This window comes from Columba livia, chromosome 1 (assembly GCF_036013475.1).
Source record: "Columba livia isolate bColLiv1 breed racing homer chromosome 1, bColLiv1.pat.W.v2, whole genome shotgun sequence".
NCBI lineage: Eukaryota > Metazoa > Chordata > Aves > Columbiformes > Columbidae > Columba > Columba livia.
The window spans coordinates 100601583-100626171 of record NC_088602.1 but is presented as its reverse complement, the minus strand read 5'-3'; the positions used below and the strand labels follow the sequence as shown (position 1 = coordinate 100626171).

General features: G+C 40.1%; 1 protein-coding gene across 1 annotated transcript; it reads left to right on the top strand.

The window, feature by feature from the left end:
* Window positions 1-1348: 1348 nt before the first annotated feature.
* Window positions 1349-23603, top strand: LOC102091246 (cytochrome b-245 heavy chain). Its single transcript, XM_005501671.3, has 13 exons — window positions 1349-1504; window positions 4239-4334; window positions 5771-5881; window positions 9523-9607; window positions 10854-10999; window positions 11794-11984; window positions 15099-15228; window positions 16047-16139; window positions 17618-17871; window positions 18153-18315; window positions 19131-19277; window positions 20480-20604; window positions 21229-23603. Exons 1-13 carry the CDS (start codon window positions 1460-1462, stop codon window positions 21353-21355), a joined length of 1713 nt encoding a protein of 570 aa, XP_005501728.2. The 5' UTR covers window positions 1349-1459; the 3' UTR covers window positions 21356-23603.
* Window positions 23604-24589: the final 986 nt, after the last annotated feature.

Here is a 24589-nt window from a genome sequence, read left to right as displayed (position 1 = left end):
ACTTCTGTACACCTCAAGAAGGGATAATAAAGCAGAAGTCACTTGTATCATTCAGATAGCTGTGTTTGTCTATTTGTTTTAGAAAAATGTAGAAATGTGTGAGTTCGTTCTGCAATTAATCTTTGTTCAAGTCCCAGTTATGTCACCTTGTAGAGGTTGTATCCCAGGAGAAATTTAATGAAGGCAGGCATATGTTGGAAGAAGAGGCAGGAAGAGAACTGCTAGCCAGAACACAGGTATTCACCAGGGCTCCCTTCATCCTCATTTTTACATTGTGACCAAATACCTCTTCACTGCCGAGTCAGGCCCTGAGAAAGCTGGTTTCTAAGTGAGCCCAGAGGAAGGTAGACTCAGCTGAGTATCTTCTCTGACAGCTGTGAATCACACAGTTTTTATCCCACCTCTCCAGCTCTTGCCCTCTTTAGCTCTTCAACATGTTCATTTCAGTTGCGGATCAGATCAGCATTTACCCTGGAGAGCAAGCTTCAGCTATACAAATCACAGAATCATAGAATCATTTTGGTTAGAAGAGACTTTCAAGGTCATAGAGTGCTCCTTAGGGCCTGAACCTTGCAGCAGGATGGCTGCTCTTAATCCCAAAGCTTCCTCCAAACTACCATTTTGCACTCTCTATTGCAAGTTTGGGAATTGTGATACCACAGAGACAAAACATTCAGAAACTGATAAACTCCCTTATTTATTTCTTTTTATTTATTTTAAAATAAATACACTTGGGATAAGTATCCTCTGGTCTGTAAGCCCCAAAATACATTTGGGCAATTTCCCATATTTTTATCTCTAATCACAAAAACACAATGCTTACTTTTTTTCTTATATAGTGACATGGTTCCTGGGGTTAGGGACTCTGCAAGAGTGCAAAATATGGAAAATAAATAGCCTATCCATTGTCATATGTCCTCTATTTTGGCCTGAGCAGAGAGGAGGTACCAAGGTTTGCATGTACCAGACAGAAGGAATGGTAGATTACATTTGGAAGCTTCTGTTGAATTACTAGAAGAGAAATAATTCTAGTGATTATTTATCAAAGAGGATCAGCAGAAACATCAGCTCAGACCTGAGTGGATAAAAACGGACAAGGCTGCAAAGAGATAACTCTTCTGTGCATTGTGTTTTAGATTTCAGCATTGAAAATTATATAAAGTGGCAATACATTTTTTTAGCAGAAAACCTGACCAGTTATGTTATTTATTTTACCCTCTGCATCACAAGGAAAAAATAGTTGATTTCAACAGTTTGAGGTTTAAAAATTATATGTAAAGGTGGTAGAAACGTGTTTGAAACAGAACTATGGACATGATTCAATGGTTAACTTATTTCCTAAATGAATGAGAAAGGAAACAGGTTGCTGCAAGCTTCTACTCTCACTTCCTTATGAGAGAAGACATAGACACTGCCCCAGAGAGAACGGGGCTGTTGTGCACACTCGTCTCAGGCAGTCATGGGTAACTGGGTGGAGAATGAAGGACTGTCCATCTTCGTTGTTGTAAGTACAATTTTTATTGTGATTTGTGTCTAGTAAAAAGTTCTGCAGAAAGTTGTACTAAGCAGCTTTCACTGTGTCGGTGAAGGATGCATCTGGTTATTCAGAAACAAGGGCAGCAAGTGCAGTGAAATGCTTCAAGAGACTTATTTTTAAGGACCTCTCTCTGGTATCTCGATTGCTTCATTGTTGACTGAGAAATGATCGTATCTTAACTTTCATTTGCCTTGTTAGAAATATTTAAGTATCTGGGTTTTCTGAATGCAACAGTGACTTAATGAAAAAAAATAACATTACATGTCGTTTAACAATGTGCACTTCAACAGAGAAAGCAATTACAACAACAAGCCTTTCTTGCACTTTTATAAACAGAAGTGGGTGTAACTGAAAACACCATGTCTTGGTGATATAAAATTTGTTTAAGAGTCAGATTCCAGAATTTACAGCAGAGATTCATGAATCCTTCATTAAGACAACTAGTATTTGAATGGAGTTTGTAGACAACTTGCATAGAATAGCTATGAAAATAGGTTAAATTCATTCTGAGCAAGATCTAAAAGTACTGAAAATCCAAGTCATATTTAAAAGTGCTATAGTGTAACGCAGGGCAGTCCTGCTTGGAGAAAACTTAGGGAAAAGTTAGTATTTCAGTGTTTTCTCTTTTTTTTTTACCTCGCAGTGTGATACAAGAGCTATAAGTATACAGTTTTATAGGGATATATAAATAAAAACATGTACAACACCAAAGTGTAATACTAGTTAGGGAATTGTTGTCAAACGTGATTAGTATATGTAAGTACTGAGAGGAAGAAAAAGAAGAGATAGAACTTCTGTATATGTGGTAACTGAAATGTGAACATCTTTATTCTGAAAGGTATTTTTGCTGCTATGGACAATCAATACTTACATATTACTTTTATACTGTAGATGTGTAGCTCTAGGTTAGGAATATAACCCTGGCACTTTAGTGTTTTGAAAAGGTGTAACTGTGTTTGCTGTCACCTTCAGTGAATTGAGGAAGTTGAAACTGCCAAGAGATGAATTCTGGCATTTTTTTTCCACCAGTACTCAAATAGTGAAAGAATTAAGTAAGAGGCCCTTATTTTGTTCAAATGAGGAATTTGGTTTTAGAGTCTCAAAACTATAGCAAGGTCAGCTAATAGGGAAGGAAACTGAAAAAGTCACTGATAAAGAAACCAGCTAAAAGGACAGTTTACTGGAAGTCTTACCAAATTGTTCTGCATTGTCTTCTACAGCTTTCCTGCACACTGATTAGGTACAGGATTATCCAGTGTTTGATAGAAACAGAACAGCAACAGTTTCTATTGATTTACCCCAACAAAACAGAAATTTGTCAGCCTTAACCCCAGCCAATGCTGCCCTCACTGGCCCCAACTAAAGAGCATGGCTCCTAACGCTGCAACTTAAGCCAGGTTCCCAAAGGGTGTCACAGTATTGTTCAAAATGTCCATGTTCCATATGGGTCAACACCAAGAAGAACTGTGAGAGACCATCAGCAATCAAGCCAAACTTCTTGGTCTTCTGGGTCTGCTGTTCAGCTACCGTACATCGGAGAGGCACATTCTCACTTTGAATATATATCCTAAGCGTTTAATCCTGAGACGAGCTTAGTTTTTTAATGAAGTTTTGGGGATTTCCCATGTACTGCCCTACCCTGATGGAAATCCCTTCATTTCCCACGTTTATGCCCCAAGTGTAAGACATTTTCAAGATCTTAACTAATCCCGAGGTTTTTACAGTGTCAACTGGGCCAAAGAACTAGCAAAACATATCATTTAGGAGGGGTAAGGGACTGTAATGTCACAGTTTCTGGCATCCATAACTTATAACCAGTCACTGAGTTTTCTCTTTCTCAGACTTTCTCTCTTCTGTTTTCATGCACCACTTAGAGTAAATCTACTTGGACTGAGGCTGCACTGGTACAGGTTGGTTTCACTATGGGATATGAAATCAGCCAACCATCATGAGAAGGACAAATGGCTGGATTTTTTATGATCTCTGTGGCCAGACAAGCTTGTAGTTGCCTTAGACAGCTTTGAGAAGGGCTAATGGCTTATCTTTTCCTAAAGAAACCTGCAAGAGTAGGATGTGCAAGTGTGAGAAAATACTGCAGTACAGCTACAAAGAAACCCAGTCTGGGCTAATTTCAACAGTACCAAAATGCCTGTGTTGAATATTTCCTGCAGGCTGATTTCAGACCTTCAGAGCCTCCTATTCCATAGAAAACATGAAGCCTTCAGTGTAATTTAGGCCATTTATATTTATATTTAGGCCATATATATTTAGCCAGCTTTGGCCTGGCTCCTAAGTCTTCCTTTTACGTAAGTTAATATGTCTAAGAAACTGCTATTTGGAAGAGACCTGAACCTTTGATGATGTTTGGAGATTCAGCTAGACTCACCAACTTAGCTAAACACTTGTAATGTGATGTTCCTTATATAATTACGTCTAAACCTCTTGAGCTATGCAATTGTTTCAGCTCCCTGTGGCTGTATTTTGGTTTAAAGCCACTCCTATACTCTTGCGTGCACACTTCAGAACCCACTTCCACCAGAAAAATTTCTATCGGCCCTGCCAAACCCTTCACACCCTGCAGTACGCCTCTCTGGGCAAACAGGAGCACAATGGGCTAACTGACCATTTTCTGAATTATGTAAATTCAGATGTTTGATCTCTAATAACAAACTGTAAAGTTTCCTGTTCATTTCTCTTTCAGCTTGTGTGGCTGGGCTTAAATGTCTTCCTCTTTTGGTGGTACTATCTTGCATATGATATCCCACCAAAATTCTTCTACACCAGAGTACTCCTTGGCGTAAGTACAAAACATGTACTATCTTGGCACAGACCGAACACATAGCATCTTTTCCCTAGTTTTATTTGATTGAAACATGATCAAGTGACTGGAGCAGTAGGTTCATGGCAGAGTTAAAAGTCATGTGCAAACAGATAACTGAATGCAGATAGATGTTCAGTGCCTCTAAATAGAAAGCTGGTAAGCAGAAGAGAGGGATCCCATTCTAAAGATGTTTTCAGGTGAATATGCTCCTGGTAACTAAAGTGAATATACATTGTGCCTGCTTTATTAAGCAAAAGATGAACAAAATATTGCTGTCGCATTATTGTGCAATCATTTCTCCATGCAATTATTTTTCATAGCATGAAGAGTTTACAAAGCTATTATCTTTGAAAAGCAATCATCATTCACATATTCATCAAGCATGTGAATACTAGTCAAGTGATCCTGGACCCTGGGCCATTCAATATAACCCAATGGTTAATGCAGCATTATCTGTCCTACTACAAACTTGTTTCCAAAGCTACCATGGGTCATGACCAATTGACAGCAAAAATTGCATTTGTTCACATATTTTAAAAGCCTGATCACAGACATAAAAATCAGCCTAAGCTTCAATACACAGAACACAGCACTTTGTAAAAGGTTTGCAAAGCCATGGTTTAATTCAACAAAGCATGAAATTCCATTCTGCAATACAGCTTCAGATCTATGGATCAAATTCTATCCTTTGCAATCATGGTGCAGTTGCCTTTGAAGTCACAGAGACCTGTGCTTGGATAACTAGAGCTCAGTGTAACCCCAAGTAAGCAACTGTGATTTGAAACCTGAAAGGGTCCCAATCAATGCAAGGAAAGTAAACACTATCTTTTCCTTCACTTCATCATGTTTGGATGAATACAGTCATTATTCCCTCCTTTCAAAGAGTCTTTGTTCACAAATCTGAAATCATTCAGGATATGAAGAGCAACATTTAGGGAACATATTCTTAAGAGATGAGGCAACAAAATTTCCTTAGACTCACTTTACTGACAACAGAGAACATTAAACCGCTTTTCTCATAAGCTGTCCTGTCCACCATAACCCCCCACCGACCGAAACCACAGCAGTGAGAATTTCTTTACAGCTTGGGGACAGAAAACTCTACTAATGGCTTAGACTTGCATCTGTGTTTGGCCATTTATTGTCAGACACAACAGGGAGCTTTTCATATAATCATATTATTTAAAAACTGGAAATAGGAGATTTCTATTTGGAGGAACATATTTTGCCTGCATCTCTGTCTCTGACTTGGCCAAAACATGACTCCACTGAAATGTGAACATTGTTAATTAACTCTAGATCTCACACTCGTTAAAAGTTGCGATATAATAGATAAAGTAAATCTGTGCCTATCCAGGTCCTGGGTAATGTCTTTGGTAACTTATTTAATAACAGCACCTCTCCAATTACAGCGTGCTTTGGCTCTGGCAAGGGCCCCTGCAGCTTGTTTGAATTTCAACTGCATGCTGATTCTGCTGCCAGTATGTCGAAATTTACTCTCCTTCCTCAGAGGATCAAGTGCGGTAAGATGAAGAAAGAATTTCAAAATCTGTGAAAGATAATAACCCACGCAGCCTTGCACATATGCTAAGCAATGTTGTCCAAGTTCCCCAAATATACTGTACTTCAGGGATGTCCTTTTTTAAGAAGTGGGTGAGCCTGGAGTTTTGCTATGAGCAAGACTGGGGTCTATATGCCAACAGTATATCTAGAGGTCTGTTGAGAGGTTTAGCCTTGAATTAGACTCCTTTGAGTCTTCTCTTTTTTCTTGCCTCCTGTGCATGATGCTGCCATGGATACAAAGTCTCTCTTCTGCCTGGCAGGAGCCATTGGTGGTGCTGACACTCATTTGCCTTCATTGTCATCCCCGCAACACCCAGTTGAGATATTAGCCCATGTCTTCTGTCTTTGCATGTTCAGTTCTTCAAGCTTGAATGCCTTTTGACCATTTCTAGCTCCCAAATGCAAATCTTATATACAGCACTGAGGACCCATCACTAAGAAAAGGACAACTGATTCTAAGTGACAGCTGCAGAGGCTTCCTAGGATAGTGCTGCTGAAATCGAGGTCTCTGGCTGTTATAGCAGAAATAATGCAGAAAATGCATGCCATGGTGCAGTGAAAATGATTATTCTCCCCAAGCTCATAAACTGTCCTTCCAAATATATGATTGCTTCTTTATTTCTAGCCTCTTTAATATGTACATGTTCAACAAAAACAGTACACAGAATTCGGTTTTGATTTGTAAATCTGGTATAAATTCTTTCACACAAAAGAGTCAGCCTGCAGGAGCTGAAAAAAACAGAGCAGAAGAGCAAGCAATAAAATAGATTAAGTGTTTCAAGAGTCCTTCATGGGGGAAGAGAGTGGGATACAAAGTAATAAGAAAATAATCAGAGACATCTCAAGCTGTAACTTCATCTAGCACATATACCTTGACAATCAGTGTGGCTGAATAAATGGGAAGTGCCTGCTACATTAAGCTCCTAAATTACTTTTAGGAGTAAGGCCAGTGTCTTGGCCTTTTTAAGGCATAACACTTAGGAATAGATAGTTGGAACCACACAGACCAGGCTTTCAGACTTGTGCTATACCCCTTCAGAATCTGGGATGCTACAAAAGCAGGCAGCCATGTCCCCATGCATGTAAAAAGGAAAAAGAATAATAAATAAAACTATAGGGTTCCTCTGCTCTGAAAAAAACTAGTGTTTGCCAAAATTCAGAGGTGACTCCCCAGGTTGTAGGAGTCTGTAATGAACATAAATTTAGTAAGATTAATGTTGCTATTGGATGAATGTAACTGGGAAATATTGATGAGCTCTTGATTGTACAAGGCCTTTATGAGGTCTGAAATAGATTCCACGGGGTCGAGCTGAAAGCAGGTTGGGCAGGTCTTCTGAGGTCAAAACAAAGAAGGAGCTGGAGATACTTTTGGAGATGTTACTGAAAGGCTAAAAACTGGTTCCAAGGGCTTTATGCTACTTGTCCTGAATTGCTCATATCCTAACATCTATAGCTTAACTTTTCTAACCAGGATCTTGATGAAGTTGTACCTCTTATCTCAGTATTGAAGTCCTTTTGCCTTGGGCACTGTGGTAGCACCTCAGGCTACACTCAGTCTGCAAGTGAAAACCATGCAGAGAGCTACAGCTCCGTTTCTGCTGCCTGCCCACAGCTTGCTATCTTGCTGATAGTGCCAGCCTGTATGAGAAGACGAAGGGCTCTGAGGATGAGGAAGGAGGTGAGGGAGGACATAAAATAGGACTGTTAGACAGCTGGAGTTTGTTTAGCTTCTGTTTCTTTTTGCAATAAAGCTATACCTCAGGAAGGAGGTAATTTTATATCTCAAGCAAAACTTGCACAGCCCAGTGTGCCAGTTGTAGTATCAGGACTGCGGTGGCCTTAGCACAGGGCTACAGCTGCTTATGCTTGTTCTGCTGTTGTCTCTAATTATCTGTGCTCTGCACGTAACACCTGTGAGAATCTCTAAGAAAAATCCAGAGTTTAAAGTGTCACATAACATACTGAAAGGGTAGCAACCTTTCCAATATCAGTGTCATTGGGGTTAAGAAGAGGGGAGAATTGCTCAGACCCACTGTTCAATGGGAATGTGCTGGCATCTCTTGCTCTTTACATCCTGCTACCCAGAAATCATATGCTACAAAGTTTTTTGTCATTAATTGAAAGAACAGCTGCATTGTCTTTGCATACCCTTTATTGCTGTATTCATCACTGTTGTTAATGAACCTTACTACTGAACCTAGCTACAGCATTTTGCCATTGCTTGGCATTCTGCTTCTGAAACAGCAAGATCAAGGCAGTCAAGTAGCATTGGCACTTTTTCACTATGCTACAGTTTATTCTACAATCTTTTTAATTATGTCTCAAGATATACAGAGAAAGGCAAATTTCTCCTAGATGTTCTTACAGTCTGCTGAAGTCACTGCAATAGCTCTAGTGTGTTAGAATTCACCCTTTAATCAATGTGTCATGGCTGGAGAATAACTGGAGGAGAGAACTGTTTCCTGCTCACATGTTTTTCTGTACAGTTAATATTCATGCGATATTTAGAAAAGGACCAGTATGGAAGACCAAGGCCACTGCTGGTATATCTCTACTAAGTAAAGAACAAATTAGAAATCAAATTGTTCTGGTGTTTCATCATCCCTTCTTCTGCTTCACTCCTGGATGGTTGAAATGATTCAGCTTCACTCTGTCACCTAGGGAGATGCTTTACCTCACCCTGCCATCTACAAAGTTAATGTCTGGCAAACGCTCAGGAGAATATTTTGGTCTCAACTTGTTGTGGGAAACATCTACACAGTTCTTGTGAGATAATGTGCGTGTTAGTTTGCATAGTGTTATCTTATGTTTGCCAGTCAGCAAAAGCAATGGAAAGACACAACACAAGGTAATTATGCTTTCTACTGTGTGGAGACAGTAAATAGCTAGCTTTACAGGAACATGAAGTTACAGGAAAACTCTCACTGACCACAGCAAAATTCAGATGGGGCCTCTTAGGAACCCATCATCATTCTTAATGAAAATATCACTTTGTTTTCCAGAACAAACAAGTTCTTCAGTTTGTATCAGCAGGGGTCTTTTTCTTTCTTCTTCTCTTTGGGTAACTCCTACAATAAGTTGTAAGTGAAAGCCAGGCAAGTACACCCAGTTTTTTGGAGAAGGCATCACTTCCTTAAGTGACCAGCATGTTTCGGGTGGAAGCTCCCTGAGACTGTTATACCCAGGCTTTACAGTTCATTTCTACACTCTGAACCACTGTAGAATCCTGTTCTTAGGTGGCAACTTGAGACTCTACCAAAACAGTCACTCTGCCATGGCCAAGGGTGATCCCTTCTATTTATAATGTGCAATTTTAATTTAACACAGATAAGATATATGATTTTTCCATAGGGGATGTTAAGCTTTTTTCTCATTATCAAATGCTCTGTTTCAATGGGACATGTTAAAGTATAATCTGCTATTACCATATTCTGTAGACTGTGGGGCAATATTTTTTTTCTGTATTTAGGAATTCTGAATCTTTACCAGCAATGCCACTAATTGTTGTTGTCAAGGCCTCTGTTTTTTTTCCCTGCATTTAAATAAGTAAACAAAGACATGACAAATAGTCTTCAAATACTTATTTTCTTCAAACCCAAAGTGCTGCTCTACGCGTGTCAGACGACAGCTGGACAGGAACCTCACCTTTCACAAAATGGTGGCATGGATGATCGCCCTTCATACTGGTTGGTGCTCAGATGTTTCTTTGTTTATTGCTTTCTCATGAATTTTACACAGTATCCAGGTGAGATTCAAGTTCTTAAGTATATGGGCAGAGACCTGATTTCATTAGCATGAAGGAGTCAGTGCGTGCCAAGTCTTAAATCATTTTCCAAATATTATTCTGCAAGTGGCATACAGCAAAAGATAAATGAGAAAAGATACCCTTCTCTTGAACCATTAGCACAACTCACTACACTGTTTAATAAAGGATATTTAGCAATGCCACAAGAACTAGATACCCTGGCTTTAATTCTTGTTTGGACATAATTCTTAGCTGGCATGTCTGAAACAACAGAAAAGATGAAAGAAAAGGGTATAAAAAACTTGGACAGGCCATGGAAATGTTTTCATATTTCATCTCTCATTTCCTAAACTAAGGGGTTTCTGTCTTTTGCACCCTCCCTCTCAAATTTGTCACTTGTCAATGCAAGTACCTTACAAATCGTATATATCCTAGAACAGCCTTTGTAATAGTACGTTACTTGAGCTGAGCAGGCTTCCTTCTTGAACTGTGGCTGAAATCTCACCAGCACTTCATAGAAAAGAGCGGGGTGATGCAGTTAATGTAAGGCATCAGAGGCAAATTGTTTGGGGGTGTGAGATCTGTAACCATCAGGCCCCATTTTGAAGCTGAATAAGTAACTGGTGATACAAAAGGAGAAAAATTTTGAGAAGTGTTGTATGGCTTACCCCTGCAATCATGTGTCGTGGAAATAGCATGAAGCAGCTCAGATGTACCAGGCTTATGGGACATGTGCAGCACAGCAAGAACATTGTTAGTGATTATCAGCAACACAGCAGAGCAAAGTGGCACTAGGAAATGTGACACCGAAGAGGTCGAGATTCACTTATTGGATCTTCTACAGAATTCCTGACAAATAATGTAAGCCATTCCATGCTTCATTTTCTCAGGTATAAAACTAGGACACTGTTCTTCCACTTGAACTGCTGAAAACCTTTGTGAACAAAGATGTGCCAGAAACTTCTTCCCTTTACTTCTTTCCTTTGCCCACTCAAAAAATGTAAAATTCAGATGGTAAAGCTTCAACAGTAAAATATGTCAGTGATCTGAAATTGTGATGGAAATGGTGAGAGTGGCAAAGGTCTTAGACTGCCGTTGACTAACGTTATGAAGTTTACAATGTTACCAAAACCACTGAGAACTTTTCTTGTCTTTAACCCTGATTATTTCTTCCCTGTCACGCCTAGCAATTCACACCATCGCACACTTATTCAATGTAGAGTGGAGTGTTCAAGCCCGTGTTGAAGAGGACAGAACTCTGGCAGCTGTGCTTTCTCGCCTTGGTGATAACCCAAATGAAAGCTATATCAACTTTTTTAGAAAAAAAATTGGGGTAAGTGACATCAGGCTGTGAAGAATCAGTTACATTAGATGAGATGACCATGTAAGACAATCTGAGCTGACTGCCTATTTCTGGTGTGCACAACCTGGGTTTGGACCATCTTGCAGCAAAACTTTGCACAATTCATTTTTCTATATTTGTCAGTAACATTGTTGGTGAATTTTGGTAGTACAAACTTTTTCACCTCAGGATTTCAAAGTACTTTTAAAACATTATGTAAACACAAGTACCCTGTAAAGAAGTCTTCTGGCTAGAGTAGATGTGGCCTACAGAAGGGCACACAGAAATTAAGGCAAAAGTTTTGAACTTGGGCTCCTTAACTCTAGTTAGGGAAAAAAAAAAAAAAAAGGAAAATAAACCTTCCCCATTCCTCAGAAACAGCAAGCATCTTGTCTCTGTATGAGTTATGAGACCCATTGCACAACACCACTGAAAAGGAGAGCTTTCATTTAGCTCCGTAAATATGGATGTAACAACAGAGCCGTGCAGAAGCGTTCACTTTCCCCAAGCCTGTACTCAAGCCTGTACTGCTCAGCAGTGGCAGAGTAAGAAACAATGTGTGTGAATCGGTGGAAAACCCTTTCGCTCTTCTTCCACTTACTTTTGTACAAGTAAATCCGCAGTGCAACAAAAATGGTGTGGGATTTTGGCATTGTTGGCATGCAAATTTATAGTGAGTGACTTAAGAAGGTAAAGGATCTGGTGAGTGAGACAGGCTGATGGTTCAGCTGTCTCTGCTTCGACGCTGTGCCTTCCTTAGATCAACATGTGCATTTATTTCACAGAATCCTGTGGGGGGCCTATACGTGGCCTTCACATACTTGGCTGGTCTCACTGGTGTTATCATCACTCTGGCCCTCATACTAATCATCACATCATCCACCAAAACAATCCGAAGGTCGTATTTTGAAGTATTTTGGTACACCCACCATCTCTTTGTCATCTTCTTTATTGGCCTTGTCATCCATGGTGCTGGGTGAGTATTCGCACTTATCACAGAATACATGACAACTACTTTATCTTAAAGTATAGCTTTCTACACACATAAATATAGGGACTTAAGTCACTAAGCAACAGTTATTTTTTATGGTAATGATGGGCCAAGAGAGGCTTTGAGAGCCAAGAAGTTCTCTCTGATACATGCAACAAGCTATTTGCATGCCTGAGGCTTTACAGGACTCTGGCATACTTAAGCTCACTCGATTTTTTCTGGTATTTTAATGGGAAAGCTCTTTTCCAAGGTTCCTGTTTCTAATTGTTACTTTATCTTTCTCATCTAAAAGGAATTGCATCATACACATGCATGTAAGGACACCTCACCATAAAAATTATACAGAGCTCAGGATTTTGCTTGGTAAATGAAAACTACAATAACGCAGATTTATCCTTCAGATTTGCATGAACTTTTAATATCAGCAGTATTTCAGACCAGATTTTTAGCTGTTGCAGCTCAATATAGGCGACTGTAATTTTCTGTAACTTCCAAATTACAAACAGATTTTTCCACTGGTGGTGCATTCCATACCTGCTGCAGTAATAGCTCAACAGCCTAATGAAACAACTTTAGTACTTAAAAGAATGAACTTTAGTTCCATTTTAGAAAACGACAAAACTCCTGCATTAAAAAAAAAAAAAGGTTGAAGTATCCAAGCCACATTTCATAGTTCATAATTATACTACATTGTCCATTTTAAAGGGAGTTCTAGGTGCACTAGAAAGTGTGCTTTAAAAATGCCCAGCAAAAAATGACTATTCAAAAACACTTCCCCTCAGTCCAGCAGTGCCAGAAAAAAGACACAAATGAGACTACAACAGGAAGAACAAAAATAGAAGGCAGATGAGAATTGCCACCAGCATATTTGTCCATTCCAACTTCCAAAACAAGAAGGTTTGAGCAAAACCTTTGAAGGAAAAGAACAAGTGGTTCGTGTTTCCTGCAGTAAATATTGTATAGTTACTGACAAAACATCCACACTTGGTAGTATTTACTACACAATGCTATCAGAAATCAAGCATTGCTCTTTCTAGTGGTCAATGAGGAGCATATATTTTGTAAAAGCTGACTCTTTATTTACTTGGATGTTCAGTATACTTCCACCATTTTAATTGCACTGTACTGAACAGACAAGAGTTTGGGCAGCAGTGGGGTTGAATGTGGTTATCAGAGAAGTTCAGCTATCCTTTGGAAGGAGATAAACACAGGAATACTATTGTCTGTAGACAGAAGGATGCTTTCTGGCTCTGACTTCATGAGCCTCACTTCTGCCACTTTAAAGGCAAGAATGATAGTTTTAGTTTAGGGAAATTGATAATACACTAAAAAGTATTGAACAGGCTTTTTACAGTCAAGGAAGGTATCTTAGGTGTGCAAAGATGGATGTTATGGAATAAGTATGATCTGACAGTCTCAAAGTAACATGTTAGAGAGAGGCGTAGATGTCACTGTATCTCAGGAGACAGAAGGCTGTGTGTCATACACATGTGTATACACATGCATATGTATATATATATATATATATATATATATAAAACTGAAACAAAGACAATTAAGAGAATCAAAGGGGCAGATTCATCTCAGTTACAAACTGTCACTGCATTTCTGTAGCACTGATTTTTTTTCTTTTTTATGCATGACCTATGTATCACAGAAATATGTCCCTAACTTCCCACCATAACAAATGTAAAGAGGAGAGGGTACAGAGATGCAGATCACCCTGCCTTGGAAGCCAAAGTAAAACTCTGAGCAGAAAAAGAAGTAATTAGAAGGCTATACTACTGAGAGCTTAATCACTGTACTGGAAGGGCATCTACACTGAACAATAAGGGGAAAAAAAAAAAAAAGTCCTTTATTTCTCTTGTGCAGAGTACTGGCACTGCCAAACCTCAGACAGAGCACAGGGCAAGGCAAAAACCCTCAGACCCCTTTCCTTTAAGCAACAGGGCGAGGAGCGTTCAGGAAACGGGCTCCTCCTATTGCCCTAACTCAACCCCAAGGGCGGCTCAGCTGAACCCCTTGTCACTAGTGGGGAAGTAAACTGCAACTGGTGATGTTCCTGCAACTTGCAACTCGTGATGCTCCTAGGACAATGTCATGCCTTCCCTTTATTTTTCAGGCAGTATGTTAATGAAACCTTTAATGAGGAAGAAGTTCATTAGTAATATTTATGAGCAGTTGGCATAAAACTGTACAGCCTGATCAGAATCTGACTGTTTCTAGGGAAAATCAGAAGATCTTAATCTGAGTTTCTCTACTATGACCCTCATCCTACTAATTACCATCATTTTTGAGACTCTCACACACTCCTGAGATTGGCATAAATCCAGACAGAGGCAGGAAATAGTGAACGAGATCAGAATATATTTTTCCCCCTAAAACTGAAACCATCATTCAGCACTAGCTCTGCCACTGGAAGTACAGCTGAACTGGAGCAGTTGGGTTTCTCTGTAATACAATGAACAACAACAAAAACCCTACCCAAGCAAGAATATAGAAGCCAGATCATCAGCTGATATAAGCTGGCATAGCTGCTTTGCATCAGAAGCACCTGTGTTCATTCACACCAACTGAACAGCTACTCCACAGCTTTAAAGGGTGAGGAAGCATCAAAGGAAGAATGCATATTGGAACTATGCATTTGGACTAGATGATCTTTTGAGGTCCCTTCCAATCCCTAACAGTCTGTGAAAGGGCTATCTAAATTCCTAAGATAACAGACAGAAGTAACTCTCCTACTGGTCACTAGCAAACTGATTACTTTGTCCACTCCAGGGCTTGTTTTTATTGAAGTAAAAAGTAGGATAAGTCCAAAAAGAATGAAGTTTTCATATTGTGACCATTTCCTGGAAATGGTAATGGACATACCTCTCAGTTCCTTGCCTGATCTTGTAGTCAGTATTTTCCCCTACAAACTTTCCTCCCATTTTTATAATTTTAATAGCAATTTTGTGCAGTAAAGCTGTATCAAGGCTATAGCACTGCAGAAGTCCACAACTCCACATAAATAGGATAGTATAGAAGTAGAATAATAGTAAGGGACAGATATACCTTCATTTTCATTTTATTGACTTAGTGATTTTAATTTTTTTCCAGGCGTATTGTACGGGGGCAGACAGCTGAGAGTCTGGCTGAACATGATCCAAAAATTTGCTACAAGAACTTCACTCACTGGGGGAAAGAGGGATCTTGCCCAATCCCTCAGTTTTCAGGGAATCCTCCTATGGTAAGAACAGTTTTCTTGAGTGCAAATTCAATTTAAAATGTTAACAATTTTCTCTTTTTGTTAAGAAACATACGTGCTTGCTGTAGAAAAGCAGCTACATAACACCCAGTGCTCTTCAGCGGCAGCTTTCTTTACATAAAGAAGTAGGTTTTGACAGAGTGGATTGTAAAATGGACAGACAGACAGACAACCCACTTCCAGTGTGCCATAAAATGAGCATGATTAACATGCAAAGCAAAAGACCAAATCATATCTGAGAACTGTTTACCCAGAATGTATTTTGTGGCTTGCAGGGATTTCTAGAGAGTGCTATAATACACGTAATAAATAGCTTCTTATAGTTTATGGACTAATGATAATTAACAAAAAATTAATGGCTCTGGAAATGTGACAATGAAACTTCGGCTTTTATTGACTAATCAGGCTGATTGTTCTTTCGCGTTTCAGACTGATCCGTTAACAGAAACCACATCTTCTCCTGCAGTAATACAGACCTGAGTCAATAATACATTCAGAGCTTTACTCCACATTTCACTTAGTTATCTTAATTTTCAGACAGAGACAAAATCACTCATAGGAAAATACCCTGCTGTAACTGTTGGAGCAATTAAAAAGTTAGCTACAACTCTCAACAGAGAAAGAAATTCCCTCTCTGACCAGAATTAATTTTGAAGGTTTCATATCTCTTAATGGGTTCCCTACTCTGGTCGATAAAGGACCTACATTACTTGAATTTCACATCTGCAGAGTTTTCATGACTTGATTTAATCTAAGTTGCCATCTTCATCACCTGACTTCTCATTTTATTCTGTTTACAGACATGGAAATGGGTAGTAGGGCCCATGTTTTTGTACCTGTGTGAGAGGCTGGTGCGGTTTTGGAGGTCACAGCAGAAGGTTGTTATCACAAAGGTATGTGTTGATGCTATGCTTAACACTGGGCAAAACTTTACCATTTTTTCCAAATGGTGCAGCAAAGCCAGTGGCTCCTACACAGCAGACAAAGTTATCAGTGAAAGGCCTCTCAGGAATGTTATGGATGCTATCATGCAAAAATAATGCCAATCACTAACATGTAAACATAGCCTTCTCTAATAGAGAGCAAGAGGAGGAAGTTAGCTAAGGCACAGGACTGAATATTAGGAAATAAAAAGTAGTTTTCCTAGTATTGAGTGAAAAGTTTTGTAATGTAGAAATTACATAGCCTTAAGAGTAATTTAAAACAACAAATTTTTTTTTTTTTTTTTCAAAATTAGCTAGATATTTAGGAATTCTGTTTTTTCAGCAGAACAAATGACTCCTGAAAATAGGAGGTACCTTCTTTATGCAGCCAAAGCTAAAGTTGAGCTTGCATTCTGTGTTATGTTGTAGAAATATTAGTGTTGATTCTGGAAGTATGACAGTCAAATTAGTGCGGCACTAAGCTCAAATGTATAAAAGCTACTCTAGTCTTCTCCAGTGCAATTTCCTAACATGGTGCTGTGCTGTATCTTGTGGACATACCCTGCTCAAGTCGTAGCAGGGTTTGGGGAACGACATTAGACATCTCTACTATGCCCTGGCACAATGCTGATATGTTGGAAGGTTCCTATATACCAGTGTGCTTTTTGGTAATTTAAACAAAATATCTCTGAGCCATTTCTACACCATATGTCTCTGGTGTCTGCTTAGTTCCCAGACAGCAGGAAATGTCTTCCACAATCCTAAGCACTACTATTAATATCTACATTAATAGATAGAGACACTTGGTTCTCCCTCTTGCAGATCTCTTCTGGAGATTAAAAGTAACCTTGGCAAACAACTTGAGGATTAAAAAAATCACAGGGACAGAAATACTAGCCTTGCTTCTAGAATGTTGCTTCTATATATTCTTGGCTAAAGATACGCAGAATGCAAATGCCCATATTATGGGTCCCACCCAGTTATAACATGAAAACTTCAGTCTCCAGTGGTATTATCTATCCAATTCCCTATCTGTATGATAGCCCTATGGTTTTGCCCCCACATATATATATATACCAGAAAATTCATTAACATTGTCCTCTGTGCCACTGTGTAAGGTGCATCTGGAATTAACAATGTGCACACATAGATCTGGCGATGTGTTAAAACGTGTCCCAGTCTGACCTGTCCCTTTTGGAGTGATTGCAAGCATGGTGTGAAAAAGCACGTCAACTCAAAATTTTGCATCTTCTGCAGTCTTCCTTCTGGCTGTCAGGTGCTATTCCTTGCTCCCAGTTCTGCTGGGAATGAAGTTTCACTTGCTTTCCTTGCTCTCATAGCAAAGGACAATGTTAGTGATGAAGGATGTGGATACACCCAGCGAACAGTGAAGAGTGAAGATGGCCTTTTTGTTTTCCTTATCCTTCCCTTTGTCCCTTTCACTGTAGGTGGTCATTCATCCCTTCAAGACAATTGAGCTGCAGATGATGAAGAAGGGCTTCAAAATGGAGGTCGGGCAATACATTTTTGTCAAATGTCCAGCGGTGTCTAAACTGGAGTGGCACCCATTTACATTAACCTCTGCTCCAGAAGAGGATTACTTCAGCATTCACGTCCGTATTGTAGGGGACTGGACAGAGGGTTTGTTCAATGCATGCGGGTGTGATAAGCAGGAATTCCAGGAGGCGTGGAAGTTGCCCAAGTATGTACAAATAATCTCCATGGTAAAGTCAACAAATGCCAACGACAGTGTAGATTTTGCTCAACCAGTTTGGTGGTACCTGTGATACAAACCTCAACTACTTCCATTGTAGATGTGGACCTTACACGGATCTTTCTAGTTTTCTCCTGTCAACCCCACCTCTTCTTTTGCTGACTAGTACTCAGCTCAAATGTGCATTGCAGCAGATAAATGCCTTGCCTTTTTATTATTTTAAATGATGCTAATAAATATTGATTTATTAAGTGTATTTTCAATTTCAGGATAGCTGTGGATGGCCCCTTTGGAACAGCAAGTGAGGACGTGTTCAGTTATGAAACTGTTATGCTTGTTGGAGCTGGAATAGGGGTCACCCCCTTTGCATCTGTACTCAAGTCTGTCTGGTACAAATACTGCCACGATGCAACCAACCTAAAACTCAAGAAGGTGCGTGTCCCCTTTCCCAGAACTCATGTAATTGTTCAAGGGTGAACAGCCCATATCAAAACAGGCCCAGCAAAGATGGTCTGGCTCCAGACATCCATGATTTGCGAGAGAAGAGTCCAGTTACCTCACAAGACTGGCAGGCAGGGAAGTGGGAGGGTCAAAAGCAAAAACATCATGAAAGGAGAAATAACCTACGAGCAGAATCAGACACAGATCTTGACTGTGGTCCAGGGGATTTCCACTTGCAGCAGAGATGCTGTTCAATCTGTGGGAGAAACACGAAGTCCAAGGCACTAATACAGCCCATGCAAATATTGCATTCCTTCCCATAGTGCAGAGAGAGCAATTTCATGTCAGTGGAAGAGCACTGCTACCATCTCCCTCTAACCTCCTGCTCCTGGAAACTCCCTGGGCAGAGGTATGGGGTCACACTCTTCAGTTATGGTCATGTTCATAGAAGAACAGGTTTTGTTACCTACCTGCTATAATTTACCTTGCCTGCCAGCAGACAGGGAGATAAAATCTACCTCTAAATCATTCATTTATGTCCGAACAAAGTATTTTACAAGGATGCAAGTGAGAAAACATCATGAACTAAAAATGTAAACTGACCGTGGAAGAGAAATAGAAAGATGTTTCCTTGTTCTTGCAGTCACATTACAAATCCTGAATAGCTTCAGTATCAGCCTACTCATCTACTGTAGTGGTCAGGGCAATTTCTACAAGAACCACACAATCCTCATTCTGTCAGCAGACATAAAACCAGAAATCATAAGTGCCTGTGTCCCCTGACAGCTCACTCTTGTCTCTTCCAGATCTATTTTTACTGGCTTTGCAGGGATACTCATGCCTTTGAATGGTTTGCTGACCTCTTGCAATCTCTGGAGGCTCAAATGCAGAAGAGGAATAATGCAGAGTTTCTCAGCTATAACATCTACCTTACAGGCTGGGATGAGTCTCAGGTAACAACACAATGGAAAATACCACTTCCACATGCACTCAGGTTGATGTTAGCAAGTCTGTTCTGTTCCGAGAAATGTTTAAATGGTCTTTATCCTGGGCCTCCATCTGGCTCTCAGGGGTTTCAAATGCAGATAGGTATTATCCATCAGAAGTTACATGGGATCGGCTGCTAATGTGCACTCTGACTTGCTTTCTGGTTTACTCTGGCTGTGTGCTCTGGGAAGCAGTCTCTCCTCACAGCAGCAGCCTCAGCTGACCATGCAAGTATCTCTAAGACAGCTAGTACTGCTTAAATCACTAATTAATGACATTTGGAACTGGAGAAGCTAATGCATGAGGTCTGACCAATGGCAGCATATTTTTTTCAGGGCTCTCCTAAGTTCTCTATCTGGTCCCATGCATGCAGGTCACTGTGGGGATACAGAGCAGCGGCTCTTCCATGAGCCGCTTGAGAACGTGTGATTGAGTCAGGAAAGGTGCTCACTCTACTACTTTTAGTGATGTTTTATTTTTGCTTATATCTCACCGTTACAAAATTCACCATGTGCCTGAAGTGCTGTAGCTCAGCTAGATGGACAGGGCAGGTAGGAGTAAGGTAAGAAGTTACCAGACAGGCAGTGGCAAAACAGGAAGGAAGGAAGGTAAGTCACACAATCCTTGCTTGGGAAGAAAGTTACCTGTAACTTTTTTGGCATATAAAAGTGCTGCAGAACTCTGCAAGGCCTGAATTTATGCCATTAGCCACATCTCCTCTTCCTGGATCTACTTAACTTAATCTAGGCAAAAGTTACACAGACAGGGTGGAAAAGACCATCTCATATGGATCAAACCTTCCAGAGATCAAACTGGCAGGACTTCATTAAGGTCAAGAGCTTGTATTATTGTACCTGAAGGGACAGTTTTATTTTGATTTATAGATTTATTCTTAGACTAAACCAGTTAATTGCAAAAGAAATGTAATTAATCGTTGTGTTGAATGCTTCATAGGTTTAACTCTTGAGATAGCCCAATCTGGGGAAAATCAGGGGTAGACACTGAGAGTCAGGACTTTACCAATGTCAGCTTTCTTTGCTAAACACCATAAATCCCACATTCTCAGTTTGGAAATAATTCAGTATGATTGACATTATCTTTTCCTTAACAGGACATAATGCTGCCACATCTAACTCTGTCTTTACACTTTGTGTTTGATTTCCCACAGGCCACTCATTTTGTAATGCATCATGAAGAAGAGAAAGATGTGATTACAGGCCTTAAACAGAAAACCTTGTATGGAAGACCTAACTGGGAAAACGAGTTCAGAACTATTGCTGGGCAGCATCCTGGGTAAGCCTGTCCAAATTGGATTTCCTCTATCTAAATGACATAATACCACAATCTTGTTCCTTTGGTTGATTAAGTCTGAGGAGCATTTTTTTCTAACAGTTTCCAGGTATTTTCTATTCTTGTTTCAGTCATGGACATGATCTTGACCAAACTGTTCTAACCTACTCTTTTTAAAAAAGTCATCCCTTTTTCATGAAGTACTTCATGGGAAGTCTAAATACCTCCAAAAATACTTTCTACCTCAAAAAAACCCCAAACCTGAATGTGGATGACCTTTAGCTGAGCACCCAAAATCAGCAGAAGAAAACCAAAACAGCTCCTTTCAAGAATTTGTGGCGTAAGCTATTTGAAGCTCTATTTCCTTGATTCCATTGAAGTCAATAAAACTGTCTTCACTGACTTCTGAGCTGAGATTTAGCCCACCAGTTGTTTTAGAAGCAGCAATAAGTGCCTTGCAAGTTTTAAGGGCTTTTAAGTTTTTAAGGCGCAGATATCCAGTTGTACTTCAGTTCCTGTAATTGAGAAAAAACCACTTTCCACCTACAGAACTTAAGATTGATTTACATGAAGAACATCCAGCTGCCCCATACCTAGTTCCTGACCATATTTTAATTTTCTTAACAGATCCAGAATAGGTGTTTTTCTCTGTGGACCCGAGGCCCTAGCTGACACACTCAACAAACAGAGCATCAGTAACTCAGAAGCTGACCCACGAGGAGTACACTTCATTTTTAACAAGGAAAACTTTTAACTCCCAAGCACATGAGATTCATTCAATACAAAGTCTAAAGACTGGATTTCTTTTTCTATTTGGAGTTTGGGAAGGACAGCCCAGCTTCTAATCTTGGCTACACTAACACAAATCCATTTGCTTTTTCAGAATTATTTATGCACTGTGGTAGAGCAAAAAAGTCAAGTTTTACCTTAGGGAAGCGAGCACTGCCCTCTGCATGCCGCAATTTAGCAGAAACCTATTTTCTTTGTGTGAGGGGATTTCCCCTCAATTAACTGCCTTTATCCTCCTATTAGTCATAATCACTGTTGAAGGGTCTCAGCAGCCATATGCATTTGGGAGACAATTCACGCTGGTGAAGCTTAATGCTATTAAACAATAAAACATTCTAGCATAATGCTTGCTATTAGGAGAGAGCTTATCCTGGCTGCAGCCAGTCCCTGGAATGAGGCAAGGTTTAGGGAAGGGCAACTGGGAAAGATTGCTCCTTACAAGAGGAAATCTCCATTGTGCACTGGCATCTTTCAGGCTTCTGAATAAAAGCCTAAATGTCTTGTCCAAGAAATAGCACAGGCAGCTGAAAAGCAGCCATTGCTCTTTAGGGAAGCAGAGAACTGGAAAGGAACCACCTGGATTTCTGATAGCCATCCCCACCCCAGCTGTTGGGTTGGGTGACAAAGATGGAGTCAAACCAAGTCCTGCACCTGGCACATGAGCCATCACTTGGCTGCTTCAAACACTCTCAGTTTCACATCTTCAAATTCAGAGTACAAGGTTCCCAACAAGAAGAGGTTTTGTGTTTTTTGAATCTGTCATTTCTGATTTTCAAGGCTGAAAAATCTTGTTGCTAAGTGATTTAATGGGTATTTTCTGAAGCATTCTTAAACACACACAGTGCTTTTGGCTCTATTGTTCAGCTGTTCCTCCTTGGTAGTGAAACAGGTTTGAGAAACCAATGATCATGTGGGCAGTAGCTGGAATAGCTATGAATAGAGTTCCTGATGTGTACAAGCACCCACACACAGCACAGTACTGTAGTATGTACATTACAGGTAACAGGTTCTCAAAAAAAAAGGAACCCAAACTTCTGATACCAGTAGCAGAGAGAAAAAAAAAAAGAGGGCATTAAGACCTGCAGCACAGGAAAAAAAGAATGAATAAGCAAGTTCAAAAAGCCTTGAAAAAGCCACAGTTTTGTAGACTGCTGGTCTCTTTTGCAGCCCAGTCACCTGCTTAGTCACTTTTAAACTCTGCAGCCAATCCCTCTGATAGTTCCCACACAGCATGAGACCTTGCTGACAGCTTCTTACAGTCACAAAAGAAAGTGGTGGACTCCTTCTGCAATTTCAGACATGTTTGTGCAGCCATCTGGTTACATGTAGCATATTTGTCACCTCAACTTACCAGATGTGTTCTCCCTTTACACCATTTTTACATGTTATCCAAGCACTCCATGCTACTTCAGGACAGCCTACACATTCCCATTTACCAATATCTGTTTCTGTGAACCGTCAAATGACACAATGAATTATGTCAACATCTGAAGAGAAGGAAGCCACAGGTGGTCAATGCTATCAAAGATCAGTTCTTGGCTGGGAATTTTTGAGTTCTTTCCCTCGGAAGGGGTGTATCTAAATCCACATAGTTCTGTTTGAAGCACATTTATTAAGTCAGAGTAGAGCTTAAGCAGAATTAAAGAAACTTTTTCTGTGGAATAAAAAAAATGCTGCTGAAACAATGTAAGTCTCCCATTCTGTGCAGAGAGCACTGAAATATTTGGCTTTGATTTTAATGGAAATATGATCAGACTTCTATGCTGTCAGAAAGTGGGTAAAGAAGAATAGCAAGTGGTCTAATGGAAACAGCATATTTGTCATGTCAAGAGTCTTGGAGAGTGTGTATTTTAATTGACCCATTAATTTTCTAAACATTGCCACATTTGTTCTTAAAACTCCAGGGATCTTTCCTTACTCAGGCAGTTGTAATGACACTCCTTGACCTGCTGCACACCTGTACCAGGGGTTGCTTGTCACCTCAAACTCAGAAAAAGGAATTCTGTGCTTACTAATAGATCACTGTCTTCATAAAACATATAAAAGCATAAGCAGGTGAGAGCTTCCCAGCTTCTTTCAAAGGTTTGTTCTGTTGAATCCTGCTAAAATAGCAAGCTATGCATTATCAGTAGTGGTCTGAACATAAAGTTTTTTTTCAATCTAGGACATGTGAGTGAAACAGACAACACTGAAATACAAACATAAGAAACAAACTACCTTGAGTCCCCCCTAATTTTCAGCAAAGCAAAGGGGGATATCAGTGATACTGTTTTGAGTCAATGCAGCTGTCTTCTTGGGTGGTAAAGGAGTAAAACCCTTCCTCCAAATGCTTGCCTGGTCTATGGAAGTTCCCCAAATCAGTGGTTTAACTGGTAAGCCACCTTAGACACAGACCTTTTCTTAAAAAAACATCTTTCACAACAAATATATAATATACATAAAGCCCATGCCAGTGTTAAATTCTTAGACGGTTGTGGCTGTGACACCACCAGTGTTTCCCAGGCAGGACATACAGTGTTCCTCATTCACCCAGAGGAGAAGGCTTGGAATCTGACCAAGGCTATTGGCTGGGCCTCTGGCTGAAAATTTCCTCCTTCTGTGTGTTTGGGGATTTTCTTCCTTGGAGGCAGGGGAAGGAGTCACTTTCACAATAAACTGATTCTTTTGCTGTCAAACTGCTGACTCTGAATGGCCTGGGAACAAAGGGTGGCTTCCCTCCTTTGTTTGAGAAACTGAACATGGTACTCAGCAGTTCAGGCAATGCTGCATGGCACCATGACCCATCTTCAGCAACCTGATCTAGTTGAAGATGTCCCTGCTCATTGCAGTAGGGTTGGATTAGATGATTTTTGAAGGTGCCTTCCAACCTAAAGTATTCTATGATTCTGTGATTCAGTAGCACCAGCAAGACTTTCAGAAAGGCACGGATGTCTCCAGGTTGCTTCTGTGGACAGTGCGGGGAAGAAGCACAAGGGGGATGGCAGTTAATGGTTGAAGGCAGGTCTTGATGGAGCTCCATGCTTCGTTGATGAGGGTCAACTACCACCAAAAAACTCTTCCTCCCATCTTTACTAAGCTCCTGATTTGCTGGGTGCCAAGGTAAATGAGCTATTGTGCTTGCTCTGGCAGAGCTCTGCCACTGCCCACACTCCACAGGGTCTCAGGGTACCCTCCAGAATCATTCCCACTTGCAGTGGGG

Excerpts from the sequence above, each read along its gene's own strand:
- LOC102091246 (XM_005501671.3), top strand. The coding sequence starts at position 1,460 with ATGGGTAACTGGGTGGAGAATGAAGGACTGTCCATCTTCGTTGTT. Across the intron at positions 4,335-5,770 it reads ACACCAGAGTACTCCTTGGC|CGTGCTTTGGCTCTGGCAAG; the intron begins GTAAGTACAAAA and ends CTCCAATTACAG. Across the intron at positions 16,140-17,617 it reads AGAAGGTTGTTATCACAAAG|GTGGTCATTCATCCCTTCAA; the intron begins GTATGTGTTGAT and ends CTTTCACTGTAG.